The 18825-nt window shown below is 36.2% G+C and overlaps 1 protein-coding gene and 1 non-coding gene across 2 annotated transcripts in view; both read right to left on the bottom strand.

The window, feature by feature from the left end:
- NEBL (nebulette) overlaps positions 1-18825 on the bottom strand; it is a 574345-nt gene that overhangs the window by 27830 nt on the left and 527690 nt on the right. The window contains exon 6 of the mRNA XM_053713962.1: positions 1066-1190. Coding sequence (XP_053569937.1) covers positions 1066-1190 — 125 coding nt within the window. The remainder of the gene's footprint in view (positions 1-1065; positions 1191-18825) is intronic.
- On the bottom strand, positions 13762-13953 carry LOC128661845 (U2 spliceosomal RNA). Its single transcript, XR_008402637.1, has one exon. It is a non-coding gene; the product is annotated as a U2 spliceosomal RNA (small nuclear RNA).

Here is an 18825-nt window from a genome sequence, read left to right as displayed (position 1 = left end):
GTAGAAGTCTGGACTTTAATTCTTGCCCCAGATGTTCGTTTCCTGCGGCTAATCTCATACATATGATCTGGGAATGCCCAATTATCCATCAATTTTGGATGAAATTACAATTTTGGCTTGGGACAATGGGGATCTCCCCTCTGACTCTGTTACCACTTGATATTGTATTTCTTCGAAAAGAACCGGAAGGCCAATCTGCAAATACTAAAATCATTAATTTAGTCATATTAGCGGCACGAAACTTGATCCTTAAAAAATGGAAATGTAGGGCAGCCCCCAGTATCCAAGAGGTCAAAAGCTATCTCAAAAAACAATGTATTCTGGAACAGATTGACACTAATCTAAATGACGAAAATGACGTTATTAAATTCTTTGGAAAATGGTCAATCTTTATCCGGAACTTATCACCATCTGAAACGGAATATATAATATACCCATTTCGAAATACAGAACTGCTACTACTTGGCTTATGGCAATAATTTATTGCAGACACCTGGAGCTCTTTAATCCCTCCCTAAATTTTTTTTTGTTTTGTTTGTTTGTTTTTGTTTGTTGTTGCTTTGTTTATTCCCCCGGTTGTTTTTCCTTCTCCCATTATCAGGGGGAGAATTCAGTGATTCAATGAAAGAAGAAGATGGGGGGACATGGGGGGAAAAAGAGGGAAAAAGGGGGAAATGGAAAAATCCAACAATAGGTGTACATTGAAAAACAAGGATTGTTATAATAAAATACCATATGATCTTTGCTACTCTGAATACTTACATGAATTTGTACTATGTAAAATTGTATTGAGACACCTTTGTTGGACACAAATAAAAAATTAAAAAACAAAAAACAAAAAATAGCATGCCCTATCTGAATCATGAAAGTTTAATTTGGACTTTACTATCCCTTTAAGTCTATAATACAAATAAAATAATCTGTAATGTATTTAATTTCAGTGCATTTATGTTACTCAGTTGTTTAACAACACTGGGTTAAATAAACATTCGCTGACATTATAATAGAATTAGGATGTGAAAAAAGTGATTAAGGTAGTAAGTGCACTATTGCTAAGTTTCTTACCGTACTCGGTGACTGTGACGTACGTGGTGAAGTCGGCTGTGCATGTGGCGACAGCATTGATCTCATTGATGTCTGATTCATGTATCCATGGTCTTGGGGTTGAGCATTTTGATAAGTACCAGGGGCTGAATATAAATAATAAAGATTGTAGTAGATAAATATAAATACACCATAGACATATTGATGTGGTATCACCACACATAATGGTCTAGATTACAAGTGGAGCAATACAGTTTAGTGCTGGTGTTACAAGTTGACAGTAAAAATTTAGAGCATAAGCAAAAGACTCAGGCGCACTATCTCCTGGAGGTCTGATATTATTGCGACCTCACTAAGGGGCGATTCTATAAAGTTCTCTGGGATGATGAGATTCTATAAGAATGCTTGCCAGCCATTCTAATTCCCTGGTGAAATTCTATAAAGCAACTTTTTACCTTGAAAACAGGGTTTCTTGCTAAGAGGCGTATACTGCATTTTCGTATGGGGAAGATATGCAAACATTACAAAGTGCACAATTAAATTTGTCATTTAAAAATCATAAAAAACGAATAATCAAACAATTCCCACAAACATAAGCATTGTAATAATATTGTTCATCAAATACGTATTTTATCAAAAACATAAAATGTGTATGTATATTACACAGAAATAAATCATATTAAATATGCATAATGTAAATCCTAATTTAAGTACACTGGGTGTGCAAAAAAATATCAAGAAAATTGTAGTTATAAGTACAAAATACAAAATGTAATTGTTATTTTTTTCGTAAAATGGGCTAAACATGGGCATTTCATAGGCGTATATGAAATTTTCCCTCAAATCCCTGGGTAAATTTATACTTCTCTCTAGTTAAAAGTTAACAAATTTTCACCAAAATATTCAGAACACCAATTACTCTAAATTTAAGGTACCGTGCACTGTTTTTTTTAACTGTTTATAATTTGATTTGTAAACGTAATATTCAGGTTTTAAAACATGCTGATTCCCCCTTTGTACTTCACTCTATTTCCTAGCAGAGACCTCTCATTTGTATAGGAGACATCTCCCTACTCATAGGGACAGTCTCTTTGTTCATAGAATTCCATTAGGACTGCCACTGCAAATTCTATAGAATCGGCCCCTAACTTCCTCTCCCCATAGACTTCTATGAGGAGCCCTAAAAAGGCATTTTTTATCATATATATATATATATATATATATATATACACACACATTTCTCCTCTAAGTGAAGAACTTATGTATTCAAGTATTTCTATAAAAAAACAAAAACGTTAAATTTGTTTAAAAAATATTACATCTTTCAAGGTATTTGACAGGGAAGGCCTCAAAAGTGTATATCTCTCTAAATATTTGTATGTATGTATCAATGTGTATACATGTCTATATGTGTGTGTATATGTTTGTACAGTGCCCTCTATTAGTATTGCACCCTTGGTAAATATGAACAAAGAAGGCTGTGAAAAACTGTCTTTATTGTTTATCATTTTGAGCTGGGTGACTAGAAACAGGAAATTGTTCAACCATGACTTCCTGTTTCACAGGGAGTATAAATATGAGGTAACACATAGGCCAAATTCCCTTACTCATTCATCACAATCAGTAAGACGAAGGAATATAGCTGTTGATGTGCAGCAAAAGGTTGTTGAGCTTTACAAAATTGGAAGTGGCTTTCATAATTAAGAAGTTCCAGTCAACTGGAAATGTTATGAATCAACCAGGAAAAGGACGTGTACATATATATATATATATATATATATATATATTGTCTTAACGCACTGTGAAGAGGATGGTTCGAACGGCCAAAATATCTCCAAGGATCACAGCTGGAGAATTGCAGAAGATAGTTGCATCTTTGGGTCAGAAAGTCTCCAAAACTACAATCTGACATCACCTACATCACCATAAGCTGTTTGTAAGGGTTTCAAGAAAAAAGCCTCTACTCTCATCCAAAAACAAACTTAAGCGTCTTCAGTTTGCCAGACACTACTGGAACTTCAAATGGGATTGGGTTCTATGGTCAGATTAAAAGAAAATAGAGCTTTTCGGCAATAAATACCAGAGGTGGGTTTGGCGCACACAGAGAGGTAGCCATATGGAAAAGTACCTCATGCCCACGGTTAAATTTGGTGGTGGCTCTTCAATGTTTTGGAGCTGTTTTTCGGACTCTATCAAATTTTAATAGATATTAAATGAACACCTGACTGCCTCTGCCAGAAAGCTTAAAATGGGCTGTGGTTGGATCTTCCAGCAGGAAAATGATCCAAAACACATCAAAATCAACATAAAAATGGTTTACTGACCACAAAATCAAGGTCCTGCCATGGCCATCCCAGTCCCCTGACTTGAACCCCATAGAAAACCTGCGGGGTGAACTGAAGCAGAGAGTACACAAGCGTCAACCTCAAAATTTGAAGGATCTGGAGAGATTTTGTATGGAGTAATAGTCTCAGATCTCTTGCCATGTATTCTCCAACCTTGTCATGCATTATAAAAGAAGAAGGGTGCTAATAATTGTGCCAAATATATTTAAGAATTTTTTTTTATAAACCTGTGTTGTGTTTGCAACTGTTTGATATCCATGAGAGCAGAGTATTTTGTGTATTTTTTTAACAAAAGATCAAAAGGTTTAAACAATAAAGACAATTTTCCACAGCCATATTAGTGGAGGGCACTGTATGTGTACACATACATTTTTACACATATAAGCACAAAAATACACATATATATACATGTATAATAAACAAATATATTTATATATATATAAAAAACATGTAGAACCATTCACTGTCCTCAGTCCCACACCTTGTCTTATATCATATCCTCTTTTGACCATTTAAAAAAAAATTCCATATAAAAATAATAATTTGTATTAAAAATGTCTATACATGAGTGTAATAAGCCTTCTCTGTTGAATCTGTTTTACCATGGACTTGTAATAACAATATGCATGAAAATTTTAGCATGGTCCAGCAATATTTATATTGCAGCCTGCACTTTCATTAGTACTCCAATTGTAATCTGGGCCAATATTTGCACTGCATGTTATATACAGCTTTATGCTACTTTCACAGTGCTTTGGGGGTTATGAAGGAACTAATCATTTAGCTTTATTTATAAAAAAAACAATATAACATGCAGAATAAACTAGGGCTATACAAGCATAGAGAAATAATTAAAGAGTCACAGAATTGTTTAAAAATAAATAGACTTAAAAGGTACGGGGGACTTCCGGGAGGCGGCCATGATAGGTCGCACAATGCCACTCTGCTTCAGTCTTTTCATCACTTTTTCCTAATATAATATTCCAGATGGCTCATCTATTTGTCACACAGCCTGATTTTTTAAACACTAAGGATCCCACATCAGATAAGCCTAAAAATACTGAAATGGACGCGACTTTGAGCACCCGGAGCACACTTTAAGGTTGATTCCTTTCCTTTACCCCCCCCCCCGAGAAGGGAGGGGCACTTGGGCCTTGTCGTTAAGCAGCACATAGTGCTGAAAGCTAAGCACCAAGGGAGAGCTAGCGTAACATATTTTAATACTCGCAACATCTGTCTGATTTACGATCAATATGGAGTCTGCTTATTACCTACTGGAGGAGATACGGGCTTTGCTACATACTTATCAGATTTACTTTACGGAAACCTTGCAAACCACCTTTGATTTACTGCATCTTAATGCCCCGGTAAAGGAACAGAGAAAGCCAGTTGATGCAGCCCCATGTGGGTTGGAACATCGGGTTGATTTATGTCAGAGCAGGTCTCTGAACACTATAAGGGAGGCACATAACTTGATGTGGGACATCAACGACTGCAAAAACCCAAAGCGTGTGTTGAACAACAAAGCTTACAAGCAACCCGTAACTATCTTTGCACAAGGGTATGTCACAGGGGAACCATACTTTATCCCAGAAGTTGTAAGACAACAAATTGCGGTTACCTCCACACTATCTCAGAGACACCCTCTAAAGAGTAAACAGGGCAGCCTGTCATTTCCCGTAAGCTATCTTATACAGAGATGCGCTTCAAGGAGACAATATGTAAGGACCCACAATAATGCGCAGATATCCCGGCTGCTGAACATAGTTTTGAGACACAGTGAGTACAGCCGCACTGGAGTTGGTTGAGAGAAGGGATTCAGCCCCTTGAATTGTCTATATACTCCGAATAATTAAGAGGCACTAATCCCACAGAGTTAAAATGTTTTCCAAAAATGGATATTATTTTCCCTCTCCTTAATGCCCATAATGAAGCTCTAAGGGGCTAATGACTGCTATTAAAGGAACTTTCTGAAACAGTGGTTATTTATCTTGTCTATAGGTTAATCTATTGTTAGTACTCACCCATAGTTATTTATACTTGTTATGTTATAATCACTAACATGTAATATTTGTTAATAGGTCCTCTTTTTCTTATCTCTGTTATATGAATAGTAGTTACCATGTTAGGAATTGATGAAGGCTTACTTAATACCTTTTGCTGTACCATCATGTAAAGAATCCATAAATGTTGTGTGAGATGCTTTTGCCGTCAGCGGCCGAGACGGCGGGCTATTCTCTACTTGATTTTAATTTATTCAAAGGTATCGCAGTGGCTAGAAAACCTCTTAGCCAGAGCATCAAACTGAGTTTCATAAGACTTATATTTGTTGGGACCTTTATAGTGGGACATGGGTCTGCCTAGTACTCTCAACCCCTATCAAGTTTTTATTGTTAAGCATCAGACAGGCAAACTTAATCTCTTTGTGTAAAAAGTATTGACCTATAAGAATGTCAAAAACAAAGGAAGGGGAGGAAAAAAAAAAAGGCATACTCTGAGATCTTACCTATTAGGAGTAGCTTCTAAATTGCACCTCATTTCTGCTAAACATGTAATCCTTGTTACATTACTTATTTGCCTAAACTTTGCAATCCCACCGATGGTTGCTCTCCCAAAACTGATCCAGGCGCTCCCTCTACTTAAGCCCTTTTAATCTTGTTTGTGCCCAAAATTATTCACAAACTCAAAATTTTATTTTTTTATATTGAATGCATTTAGATGAAGTTTTAAGATATAGAAGATCATTCTGTGGATATGATAGTTTTTACAGCTTTAAGTATCTTTATTGCAGATTCTAATGTTGCCTGAATAGCATAATATTAAACTTAAAGCTTGATATCTTAATCTGACCTCCAGGTATAAGCAGTATCATTAATAATATGGACAGATGTACAAAATTTACAAAATCTATAAGATTATTATAATCTTTATTAAAATATAAAATGAGGCTTGTCATCTGAGATCCAAGAGTGGTCTCAATAATTGAAAGTTACCTCCTATATCTTACATAGATCCTGACAAGGTCCAAAAGTGACTTCATGTGACAATTTGGAGGTAAATTAAACATTAGGCATTTAGCTTATACACTATATCTTTGAACCTCTTATACAGGAGTATGAGTTGTATGTAAAAAATTCCATGTCATATGTTTTTATTTTATGTATGCCTTATCTCAATCCTCAAATAAAAAAATAAAAAGGTACAACATACTACTGCAAAACATTTTACTATGTAATGTGTTTAAAAAAGGCTTTTGTTTTATCAGAGATAATCTAAAACACCTCCCAGGTGCTAATCTAAGACTGTACATCAGTGCAAGATACATGGCAGAGCTTGCCCATCTCAGAGTTAAAAGGTATAGCAACTCTTTATAGCATATATAGTATCAAAATGCTGTAAAATAATATACTAGACTTGTACAGACTCAGCGTGCTATTTATTATATGTCCTTTTGGAGAGATGAATATTATTTTTAAAATGATTGCATTCCTTTAAAGGGACACTGAACCCGATTTTTTTATTTTGTGATTCAGATAGAGCATGAAATTTTAAGCAACTTTCTAATTTACTCCTATTATCAAATTTTATTTAATCTCTTGGTATCTTTATTTGAAATGCAAGAATGTAAGTTTAGATGCCGGCATTTTTTTGGTGAACAACCTGGGTTGTTCTTGCTGATTGGTGGATAAATTCATCCACCAATAAAAAGTGCTGTCCAGAGTTCTAAACCAAAAAAATCTTAGATGCCTTCTTTTTCAAATAAAGATAGCAAGAGAACGAAGAAAAATTGATAATATAATTAAATTAGAAAGTTGCTTAACATGCCATGCTCTATCTGAAACACAACAGAAAAAATTTGGGTTCAGTGTCCCTTTAATAAGAAGCATAAAACAAGGCATTTAATATAAAAATTGTGATGGAATGCTACTTAACTGAACATATCTTATCGCAAATAGTTTTTATGCATGCCCACCATTAGTGCACATAAAATAATTCTGAATATGTCATGTTAAAGGGACAGAAAACCCATTTTTATAATTCAGATAGAACATACATTTTTACACAACTTTCCAATTTCCTTTATTATAAATGTTTCTTCTTATTGAAGGAGCAGCAATGCACTACTAGTTGCTAGCTGAACACATCGGTAAGCTAATTACAAGAGGCATGTATGTGCAACCACTAATCAGCAGTCTACTTAGGTATCCTTTTTAACAAAGGATACCAAGAGAACTAGGCAACATAGATAATAGAAGTACATTGGAAAGTTGTTTAAAATTGTTCTATCTAACTCATGAAAGAAAAATGCTGGGTTTCATGTCCCTTTAAGATAAAAAAAAGGTAACAGGGCAAACCTTGATATTATTAATCAGAAACCGCTCTACAAATACAGTATGTTATTATCATTAATTTGTTAAGATACAACAAATTCTGTAGTCCTAGGTACATGAGTAAAGAAACATGAAAAAAATATATATTAATGAATAAAATAGCTTAAACAAATCACATTATAAACAGGTTAATAGATCTTTGGTAAAAACCTAACGTACCAATTATTAGACAGTGAGATAACTGTGTCTAAAATACTGAAATGAAAATGAACATTCTACAAACAAATACATATAATTATAAGTCTTGTATCTATCCATCAGTCTTATATAAGTAAATCCAAATATGACTCTAGTATCACTTATTTGTTTCAAATAAGCAGTTACAGATGTGGCCAAAAGAACTGGTACCCTTCTACTTTTTTAGGAAAATGCACAATTTTCTCTGAACTAAGTAAAAATTTACAAACGTATTTGGTATCCACCATTTCTTTATTTTAAATGTAATAATAAACTATACTTTTCAACTGGAATTTTGGCCCACTCTTCTTGAGCAAACTGCTCCAGTTCTCTCAGGTTTGATGGGTATCTTTTCACAACTGTGAGTTTCAGTTCTTTCCACCGATGTTCGATGGGATTCAGATCTAAACTCATAGAAGGCTACTTCGGAATGGTCCAATGTGTTCTTCTCATCCATTTTTGGGTGCTTTTTGAGGTATGTTTTGGGTCATTTTCTTTCTGTAGGACCCATGACCTGTGACTGAGATGCAGATTTCTGGCACTGGGCAGCACGTTTCACTCCAGAATGCATTGATAGTTTTCTGGCGATATGGGGTATTTCTCAGTTCTTTGTGCACAACGGAAATAGCACGCAAAGTACGAGTTGAAAGTAAACACTGTTACTTGAGCGCAATAAAATGTAATGCACTTCGGGTTAGCGTGACTTCAGAGCTCGCATAAAGGGTAGTGCTTTAAAAAAAAATTGTACTAAACACATCAAAAATACATTTCACCGTATAGTTACTCATAATAACACTGTCTGATAAAATTATTTTAAAAAATTGCAGGTCAGGTGTTAAAAAAAGACCTGCAAAGGACTTTAACATAGAGATATTTACACACACATAGACAGCAAAACAACCCCAAAACATCACTGAGCCTCCTCTATGTTTCATGATTGGGATGGTGTTTTTTTCTTTGAAAGCTTCTTGTTTCCTTCTGTAAACATGCAGTTGCTTTCATTTGCCAAAAAGCTTTTTTTCACCTGTCCAAAGGACATTCTCCCAGAAGGACTGTTGCCGGTCAACATGAATTTTGGCAATTTCCAGTCATCCTTTGTTGTGTTTCTCTCATAAAATGCAACGGTACCAATACTTCAAAATGCAAGGGCACTAATACTTACGGCCTCATCTGTATGATTCTATTTAAAGGACCAGTAAATACAGTAGATTTGCATAATTAACAAATTTGTGACAAAAAAGACAATGCAATAGGACTTAGTCTGAAATACAAATGAGAAGTAGATTTTTTTTTGACAAATTTTAGTTATATCTATTTTCACTCCTCCTGTATCATGTGACAGCCATCAGCCAATGAAAAATGCAAATACGTATATATTCTGTGAATACTTGCACATGGTGACACAAAAAGTGTAAATATAAAAAGGCTGTGCACATTTTGTTAATGGAAGTCAATTGGAAAGTTGTTAAAATGTCATGCTCTATCTGAATCATGAAAGTTTACTTTTGACTTGAGTGTCCCTTTCTTTTCTATACATAAATAATAGATTTATACACACACATATATATATAATAATATTAATTATGTTAATAAAAACATGCTTATCACACAATTTTTCAGATGTTAAATTCATCAAGAAGTAATAAAACTTATCTACTTAATGCAGATCAGGAGTTTCCAACCTTAGTCCTCAACAACAACTAAACAGTGGACTTTTTAAAGGAATCCTCTGCTTGTTGCCTTAAACTGAATAAAACTAGAATAAGGCACTTTGGCAGCAGTTTAGTCTTGGCTTGATTTTAGTCCTATATGTTCTGTATATGGCAGGCTGGCTACCTGATACTTACTGTAGATCCACTCGCTATAGTTATAGCCCTCTCTATGAGTTTATTCAGTCTCTACTTGCCTGCTCTGGTCAAACTTAATAAAGGCCTTAAAAAAGGGCCTAAATACATCACATGAATCGATGTATGAGAAGCATTAGTTAAATATAGCACCCCAGGAGAGACTGACTGAAATGAGGACTATAAATATAGTGTATGTATCTACGTATCCCATATAGCACCCCAGCAGGCTAATATTGTATCTCTACAAATCCTCAAAGTACACTTTTTCTTTAAAAACACAAGCTAATGGAAGACAGGACAGTCCCATTTTCATGAATGAACAGCTGAAAAATGTAGCATCATATCTGAAACATATTGCTGTTGAGAGCTGTAGCGAACTGCACACTTTTTAGGAAGTCAAAGGGTTAAAAAAAAATCAACAATTCACATTTCCATGGACGTTTCTCTGCACAAAAGAGATACAAAAAAGAGATTATATTTCCCTAAGGTTCCATATTACACCCATCACAGCTGCCATTAAATGAGTTGCACAGTTCATTTTAGGATTATGGGGCCTAATTATCAAGCTCCGAATGGAGCTTGATGCCCCTATTAAGCAGCAGTCTAAAGACCGCTGCTCCATAACTTGTCTGCCTACGCTGAGGCTGCAGACATCAATCCGCCCAATCACATACGATCGGGCTGATTTACACCCCCTGCTAGCAGCCGATTGGCCGCGAATCTGCAGGGGGCGGCATTGTACAAGCAGTTCACAAGAGTTGCTTGTATAAAGATAAATGCCAACAGCGTATGCTATCGGCATTTATCGATGTGCGGGGGACATGATACGCTACATCCTATCATGTCCATCCGCACTTTCGGCCCCTATGTGTGGTCTTTTTTAATTCAACACTTTATATCCCCATCATCTAATGTTAAACAATATTTTGCACCAAGCTAACACATTACAGTGCAAACATTGTTTACTTAATTCACCTTGTCATTGTCTGCTGCTTATTGATTTAAATGTTACTGCTTGACAGATTTACTTGTGTAAGTTGCTTGCTGTGCCTTAATAAATTGTGACTGTTATTGAGTTATTACAAATCTTCTTTATCTTACAAAACAGAACAACTGAGTAAGTTATTAACTACATTATTAGTTGCTATAAGTGAAGATTAACACAGCAACCGAGTGATGGTGTTCCAGGACCACACGTTTTGGATTGTTACCTCCTTCATCAGATGCCCTGGTCTCCTCACTGCAGTAAGAGAAACTAGGGTTCATATCGGAAGCATCTGACCTGTTATCACCCTGACTCAATCCAACAGCACCGGCAGAATGGCAATAATGTTTATTATAATGACTTGCTCGTTCTAAAAATAAAGGGATTGTATTGTAGTTCAGCAACTGGAACGCAAAACAATGCCAAGCAAGTATCATGAAAAAGAAAATCTTATGTGAATCCTTTCAATTCCTCATGTATGTAAAGATACAGCTAATTAATAAATATTTCCATACTAATGAGAAATGAAAGGCAAAATAAATGTTATCACTAAGATAGGGGTACACCTTTAAAAATAACTTCAAATACTCTTCTATTATCAAATTTACCTATTTGAATTGTATCCTTTGTTGAAAAGTAGCTCCTTTCCTTGAGAGTAGGCTCCAGAGAATGCACACTTGACTATAATATGTGACATTTGGGTTAATAACAAATACAAAATTTACCATCAAAATCTATGGTGAATTTTGTAGAAAAATCATTAGATAAACTTTTCTAAAGGAGTGAGATCAACCCAATTTCTTTCAAACACTGTTGTAATATAAGCTTGCCTACCAACCAAGTATAGTTCTTATGTAAAGGAGCAAAAGGAGTAAAAAAACAAAAGATACCAAAAGAAAGGTACATTTGATAACAGAATTGGATTTTTTTTTTAAATGCACACAAGATCTGAATCATTAAAAGTATTAGCTACATGTCTCATTAAACATAAGTAGCATAATTTTGGTATGGTAAAAATCACAACACTATCCTAAAAAATAACACATACAATTTACTGTCTAAATTATTAATAAAGTATTGCTTATTATTTTGATGTTATAGGAAAAGGAAATTAATTGAAATATTGTAAGGGTATGTACCTCCAACTCTCTTGAAAATCAGTTTGAAATAAAACATAAAAGGCCAGATTACAAGTGGAGCACTATCATTTGCGCAAGAGCGATATCAGGTTTTCATGTTTGCTTGCGCGCAAGTTAAATTGTGCTCGTATTACAAGTTTAAAGTAAATGCAAATATGTGAGCGCAATTGTGATTTACGTTAGATTGATTACTGCGACCTCAGAGCTATGGTTAACTGTTTTGCAAATCAAAACAGACTCTCATAATAACACCATCTAATAAAAAATTATAAAAAAATATTGCACAAAAAAGTTATAAGGGCTCAAAGTTATGAGATCTCAGTTTTTTTGAGAAAAAAAGCAGGCAAAGAGCTTTAACATAGAAATAACATAGAGATACATACATATACAAGTCTAAAGATCTATATGTATGTGTCTATAGATGTATACATACGTATCTATATGTGTATATATGTATTTACAGACATATACACATATAAATACATATACACATATTTAGACATGTATAAGTGCATTGGAGCCCTTTGATGTCAAGTACATGTAAAAGCATATTTATGCAATATTCATTTTTAATGAACAGAGAAAAAAAAGTGGGAAAAACACACTTTGGCGCTAACCCAAACGTATATTCTCAAGTGCACTAAACCGACATAAAAAACAAAATTTATGCTTACCTGATAAATTTCTTTCTTTCTGGGCATGGAGAGTACACGATTTCCAATTACTAGTGGGATATTCAACTCCTGGCCAGCAGGAGGAGGCAAAGAGCACCCAGCAGAGCTGTTAAGTGTCACTTCCCTTACCCATAATCCTCAGTCATTCAGGAAGGAAAATGAAAAAAGAAGAAACACAAGGGTATAGAGGTGCCTGAGGTTTATACTAAAAAATTGCTGTCTTAAATGAATAAGGGCGGGTCATGGACTCTCCATGCCCGGAAAGAAAGAAATTTATCAGGTAAGCATAAATTTTGTTTTCTTTCCTAAGGCATGGAGAGTCCACAATTTCAAATTACTAGTGGGAACCAATACCCAAGCTAGAGGACACAGAATGAAAAAGGGAGGTAGAACAAGACAGGCAGACCTAAACAGAAGGCACCACTGTTTGAAGAACTTTCCTCCCAAAGAAAGTCTCAGCTAAGGCAAAAGTATCAAATTTGTAGAATTTAGAAAAGGTATGCAATGTGGACCAAGTGGCCGCCTTGCAGATTTGCTCCACAGAAGCTTCATTTTTGAAAGCCCAGGAAGAGGAGACAACCCTAGTGTAATGAACTGCAATTCTCTCAGGAGGCTGTTGTCCAGCTGTCTCATAAGCTAACCGGATAACACTTCTCAACCAGAGAGAAAGAGTAGTAAAAATGACCTTCTGAACCTTACGCTTACGAGAAAAAACTACGAACAGGGCAGAATATTGTCGAAAATCTTAGTTGCTAGAAGGTAACAACTTAGAAACCGCGCAATGACCAGGTTATGCAACAGAAGTTCATTCTGAGAAAAAGGATCAGGACAAATGAAGGAGCAACAAATTCCTGATACTTTGGGAAAAAATTCCAACTTAGAACGAATTACCTCCTTATCTGCATGGAGACTAAGATAAGGGACTGCAGAGATGAAAACTCGGAAACTCTGCAAGCAGAATAAATACTGAGGACAAGAAAAACTTTCCAAGATAACGACTAATATCAACAGAGTGCAAAGACTCAAACTGAGCCTGCTGCAGAACTTTAATCCTGTAGCTCCTCCATGAACCTTAATCTTGTTATAAAACACAGGCCTGATTCTGACCAAGACCTGACTAAAAGAGAGAACATCTGGCAAGCCTGCCAGGAGATGTAGAGATGGATATACAGCTCCAGGAGTAACTGCAATACCAGGCCAATGCGAGAAGTAGACAGAACAAACTCTTCTTCCATCTCTCTGTTCCAGAAATATATCTAATATATGGTCTCCAGATAGGGGACACATCAGATATTAAATTGATAAGAACAGATACTACACTTGATACTAGCCAAAAAGGCCTAGAAGCGATCCCTGGACTCGCGCATAGAAAAGGTATATACACTATACCTTATGGAAATCTTGCGAGATACCGGCTTACGAGTCAGAAGCATGAAATCCATAACCCCTCCTGAAAAAACATGCCTGGACAAAACTCCTGAAAAGAAAGAGAGACACATGAGGACTAAAAAGGGGACTACCCTTCTATTCCAAGAATCAGAATACAGACATTGTTGGAAATCATCTCACTAAGAGAGAAATAAACCACCAAAAAGATGCCAATAGTTACCCAACGTCACTAAATTAAAATCATCCTACATAAGGATAAATTCATAAGAAAATTAAGAATTACACATACCAAGAGACATTGTGATCACCTCATAAAGATAAAGGAACACTTGTCAAGCCCCCATTGAAATATAAAGCAACATCTAAGAATATGCAAAATATATCCCCATCTTCAACTATAATAATAGAAACAATATCATATAGATGGGAGACACACAGAATAAAAATAATACCTAATGGTATAACATACTATGTTAGAATAAGAAGAACATGCACCAGATTTCTACAAAAGTAGAAATTTAGATGGAATACCAGTAAACTACCACTAAAAGGCAGAAAAGGGCAGGGAAACCCTGCTAATACCTAGAAAAAAACTATACGCGCATAAACAAGCAAAATAAAAACTTATCAGGAAATCAACTGACCCTGCTGAAAGAAACATTCGGCTAGATTTAGAGTTCTGCGGCCAAAGGGGTGCATTAGCTACGCTTGCTTTTTTTCTCCCGCACCTTTTAAATACCGCTGGTATTTAGAGTTCACAGAAGGGCTGCGTTAGGCTCCAAAAAGGGAGCGTAGAGGATATTTACCGCCATTGCAACTCTCAATACCAGCGGTGCTTACGGACGCGGCCAGCTTAAAAAACGTGCTCATGCACGATTCCCCCATAGAAAACAATGGGGCATTTTGAGCTGAAAAAAAACCTAACACCTGCAAAAAAGCAGCGTTCAGCTCCTAACGCAGCCCCATTGTTTCCTATGGGGAAACACTTCCTAAGTCTGCACCTAACACCCTAACATAACACCCCTAACCTTACACTTATTAACCCCTAATCTGCCTCCCCCGCTATCGCTGACACCTGCATATTTTTTTAACCCCTAATCTGCCGCTTCATACATCACCGCAACCTACATTATCCCTAAGTACCCCTAATCTGCCTAGGGGTATACCCCTATATTATATTTATTAACCCCTAATCTGCCCCCCACAACGTCGCCGCCAGCTACCTACAATTATTAACCCCTAATCTGCCAACCGGACCTCACCGCTACTATAATAAAGTTATTAACCCCTAACCCGCCTCACTCCCGCCTCAATAACCCTATAATAAATAGTATTAACCCCTAATCTGCCCTCCCTAACATCGCCGACAGCTAACTTCAAGTATTAACCCCTAATCTGCCGACCGGACCTCACCGCTACTCTAATAAATGTATTAACCCCTAAAGCTAAGTCTAACCATAACCCTAACACCCCCCTAAGTTAAATATAATTTAAATCTAACGAAATAAATTAACTCTTATTAAATAAATTATTCCTATTTAAAGCTAAATACTTACCTGTAAAATAAACCCTAATATAGCTACAATATAAATAATAATTATATTGTAGCTATTTTAGGATTAATATTTATTTTACAGGCAACTTTGTATTTATTTTAACCAGGTACAATAGCTATTAAATAGTTAATAACTATTTAATAGCTAAAATAGTTAAAATAATTACAAAATTACCTGTAAAATAAATCCTAACCTAAGTTACAATTAAACCTAACACTACACTATCAATAAATTAATTAAATAAAATACCTACAATTATCTACAATTAAACCTAACACTACACTATCAATAAATTAATTAAATACAATACCTACAAATAAATTCAATTAAATAAACTAACTAAAGTACAAAAAATAAAAAAGAACTAAGTTACAAAAAATAAAAAAAATATTTACAAACATTAGAAAAATATTACAACAATTTTAAACTAATTACACCTACTCTAAGCCCCCTAATAAAATAACAAAGCCCCCCAAAATAAAAAATGCCCTACCCTATTCTAAATTAAAAAAGTTCAAAGCTCTTTTACCTTACCAGCCCTCAAAAGGGCCTTTTGCGGGGCATGCCCCAAAGAAAACTGCTCTTTTGCCTGTAAAAGAAAAATACAACCCCCCCCCAACATTAAAACCCATCACCCACATACCCCTAATCTAACCCAAACCCCCCTTAAAAAAACCTAACACTACCCCCTGAAGATCATCCTACCTTGAGTCATCTTCACTCAGCCGAGCCACCGATGGAACTGAAGAGGAGATCCGGAGCGGCAGAAGTGATCCTCCAAGGGGCGCTGAAGAAGTCTTCCATCCGATGAAGTGATCCTCCAAGCGGCGCTGAAGAAGTCTTCCATCCGATGAAGTGATCCTCCAAGCGGCGCTGAAGAAGTCTTCCATCCGGGCGATGTCATCTTCCAAGCGGGGTCTTCAATCTTCTTTCTTTAGGATCCATCTTGCAGACCTCCGACGCGGAACATCCTGCTGGCCCGACGGACTACCGACGAATGAAGGCTCCTTTAAGGGACGTCATCCAAGATGGCGTCCCTCGAATTCCGATTGGCTGATAGGATTCTATCAGCCAATCTGAAATTAAGGTAGGAAAATTCTGATTGGCTGATGGAATCAGCCAATCAGATTCAAGTTCAATCCGATTGGCTGATCCAATCAGTCAATCAGATTGAGCTCGCATTCTATTGGCTGATCGGAACAGCCAATATGTGGGATATGGAAAAGTCGCGGCTGCAAAGTAAGCGTCAGACCCTTTCCTGACTGACTCTAAATACCAGTGGTAGCCCAAAACCAGCGTTAGGAGCCTCTAACGCTGGTTTTGACGGCTAACGCTAAAATCTAAATCTAGCTGCAAGAAACTTAGAAACATAGAATTTGACGATAGATAAGAACCAAAAAGGCCCATCAAGTCTACCCATATTACATGTTACTTTTTCCTTAGGATAGCCTTATGCATGTCCCAGGCATTTTTGAACTCCTTTACAGTCTTTATGTTTACCACCTCAAATGGAAATTTATTCCATGAATCCACCAATCTTTCTGTAAAAAATTGCTTCTTCAAATTTCTCCTGACCCTGCTGAAAGAATAGTAAAAAACAGCACTTACAAAGTCTGATCCTCTTATCACATTAAATAAAGAATACACAGACAATATTATAACTTCCATAAGAAGGGCATATACAAAACACCCTTCACGGACCTTGACACTCAAGCAGACCTCCTTTAGTGAGATCGTGTTCTGGAAAGAAATCTCTTATCCAAAATGGAGGAATAAGGAGCTCGTAGAGTGATCATATCATAAGCTAATTCTATTAATATAGCTTTTAAGTTAATGCGTGTGTTTGTAGATATTCCTGTTAACCAGCTCATTAGGAGTTAATGAGTTGATCTTAAAGGAATAGCAAGTTATTGTCAATTAATTATTCTCACAGTTAAGATCGGGTTAATATGAGAATGTAATTACTTTAAACAGTGTTCAAAATAATTCAATGATAAACTCTTCTAAGTTTAAGTAACACTTGATGATAAACTCTCCTTGGTTTAAGTAACATTTGCTATTTTCCCAAAGTGTCACACACAGTTTGAAAAAGAAGCGTTATTGTAGTTTTAAGCATATAGTCAGAGTTGTATAGAGAGAATCAGATTACTAGGGTAAGTATTGTTTTTAAACAGTTATTCGTTTTGTTGTATATATAAAATACTTGCGGAACGTGAGAGTTCTTTTGTCCCTTGGCAGTCTACTAACTCCGGTGTATACATGGAGTCCTGTGAGAGAGGAGTCAGCGTTCACATACGCTGCACACTGTGGATGTGTGGAGTGAGGAGGAGAGGTAGTTCCTTGTCAGCAATGGATGGCGTCAGCACTCCGGTCAGATGGTTCATAACGGTGAGAGAAAGGTTGAAGCTTCCAAAGGAGATATCTGTAAATAGATCCAAGTAAAGATCCGTAGATCTAAATAGCTTGAAAGTGACTCAAGGCTTTGGCAAATCCTAGAGGTGAACTAGTCTGAACAAAAGTTCTCAAACTAACTCTTGGTAATAATCAAGCAGTTAGTGAGTGTTACATCTCCACCTTATGTAGGGAAGAAAGAATGGGTGGAAATTTCTACTTAAAGGTACAGTGACTGTGACAGATCATTGTCAGGAATAAAAACTAAGCTATCTCCTTAACACCCTTTTTAAACACAAAAAAGGTAGAAAATGTATCCACACAGATGGGAAAACTCCAGTCTACCGGGAGACAGAGACGCCTCAGCTGGCATACTCACTACAAGAAGGAGGAGCCAATAAAGTGCTGCACGAAGAGTGCGACTCACTGACACAGAGGGAAATAAGGGCACATAGCAAGGATATATGCCAAGAAACTCCAGGGGCCATCTTAACCCTGCTGTAACCGGAGAAGTCCAATAAAGGTTAACCCTATACCTGCCCTTTAAGTAAAAGTTCTACACAATTATGTCCTTATAAAACAACCCCTCCGTAATATAAGAGGATAAATGTAAAAGTACACTCAACACAAGTGCTGCTATACCCAATAGACAGAACCCAGGCAGAGAACAATTATAGAGCATTTAGGAGCTTTGTGACTAAGATTACCCTGTCACACCGCCGCTCCCACTAGGCAAAGGAGGATGCAGAGAGTGCCTAACACTAAACTCTTGGTGCCATTTTGCTCGTACAGGACGTAATGTCGTGTAATACTCCAACATGGCCCCACATAAAGTAAATCCACCAATAATACCTTCTTAAAATTACTTGTGACGGGAAGAGAGAAAA

Source organism: Bombina bombina, chromosome 5 (genome assembly GCF_027579735.1).
Source record: "Bombina bombina isolate aBomBom1 chromosome 5, aBomBom1.pri, whole genome shotgun sequence".
NCBI lineage: Eukaryota > Metazoa > Chordata > Amphibia > Anura > Bombinatoridae > Bombina > Bombina bombina.
Note: the sequence above shows the minus strand (reverse complement) of the source record. Positions and strands in the feature narration are given on the sequence as shown.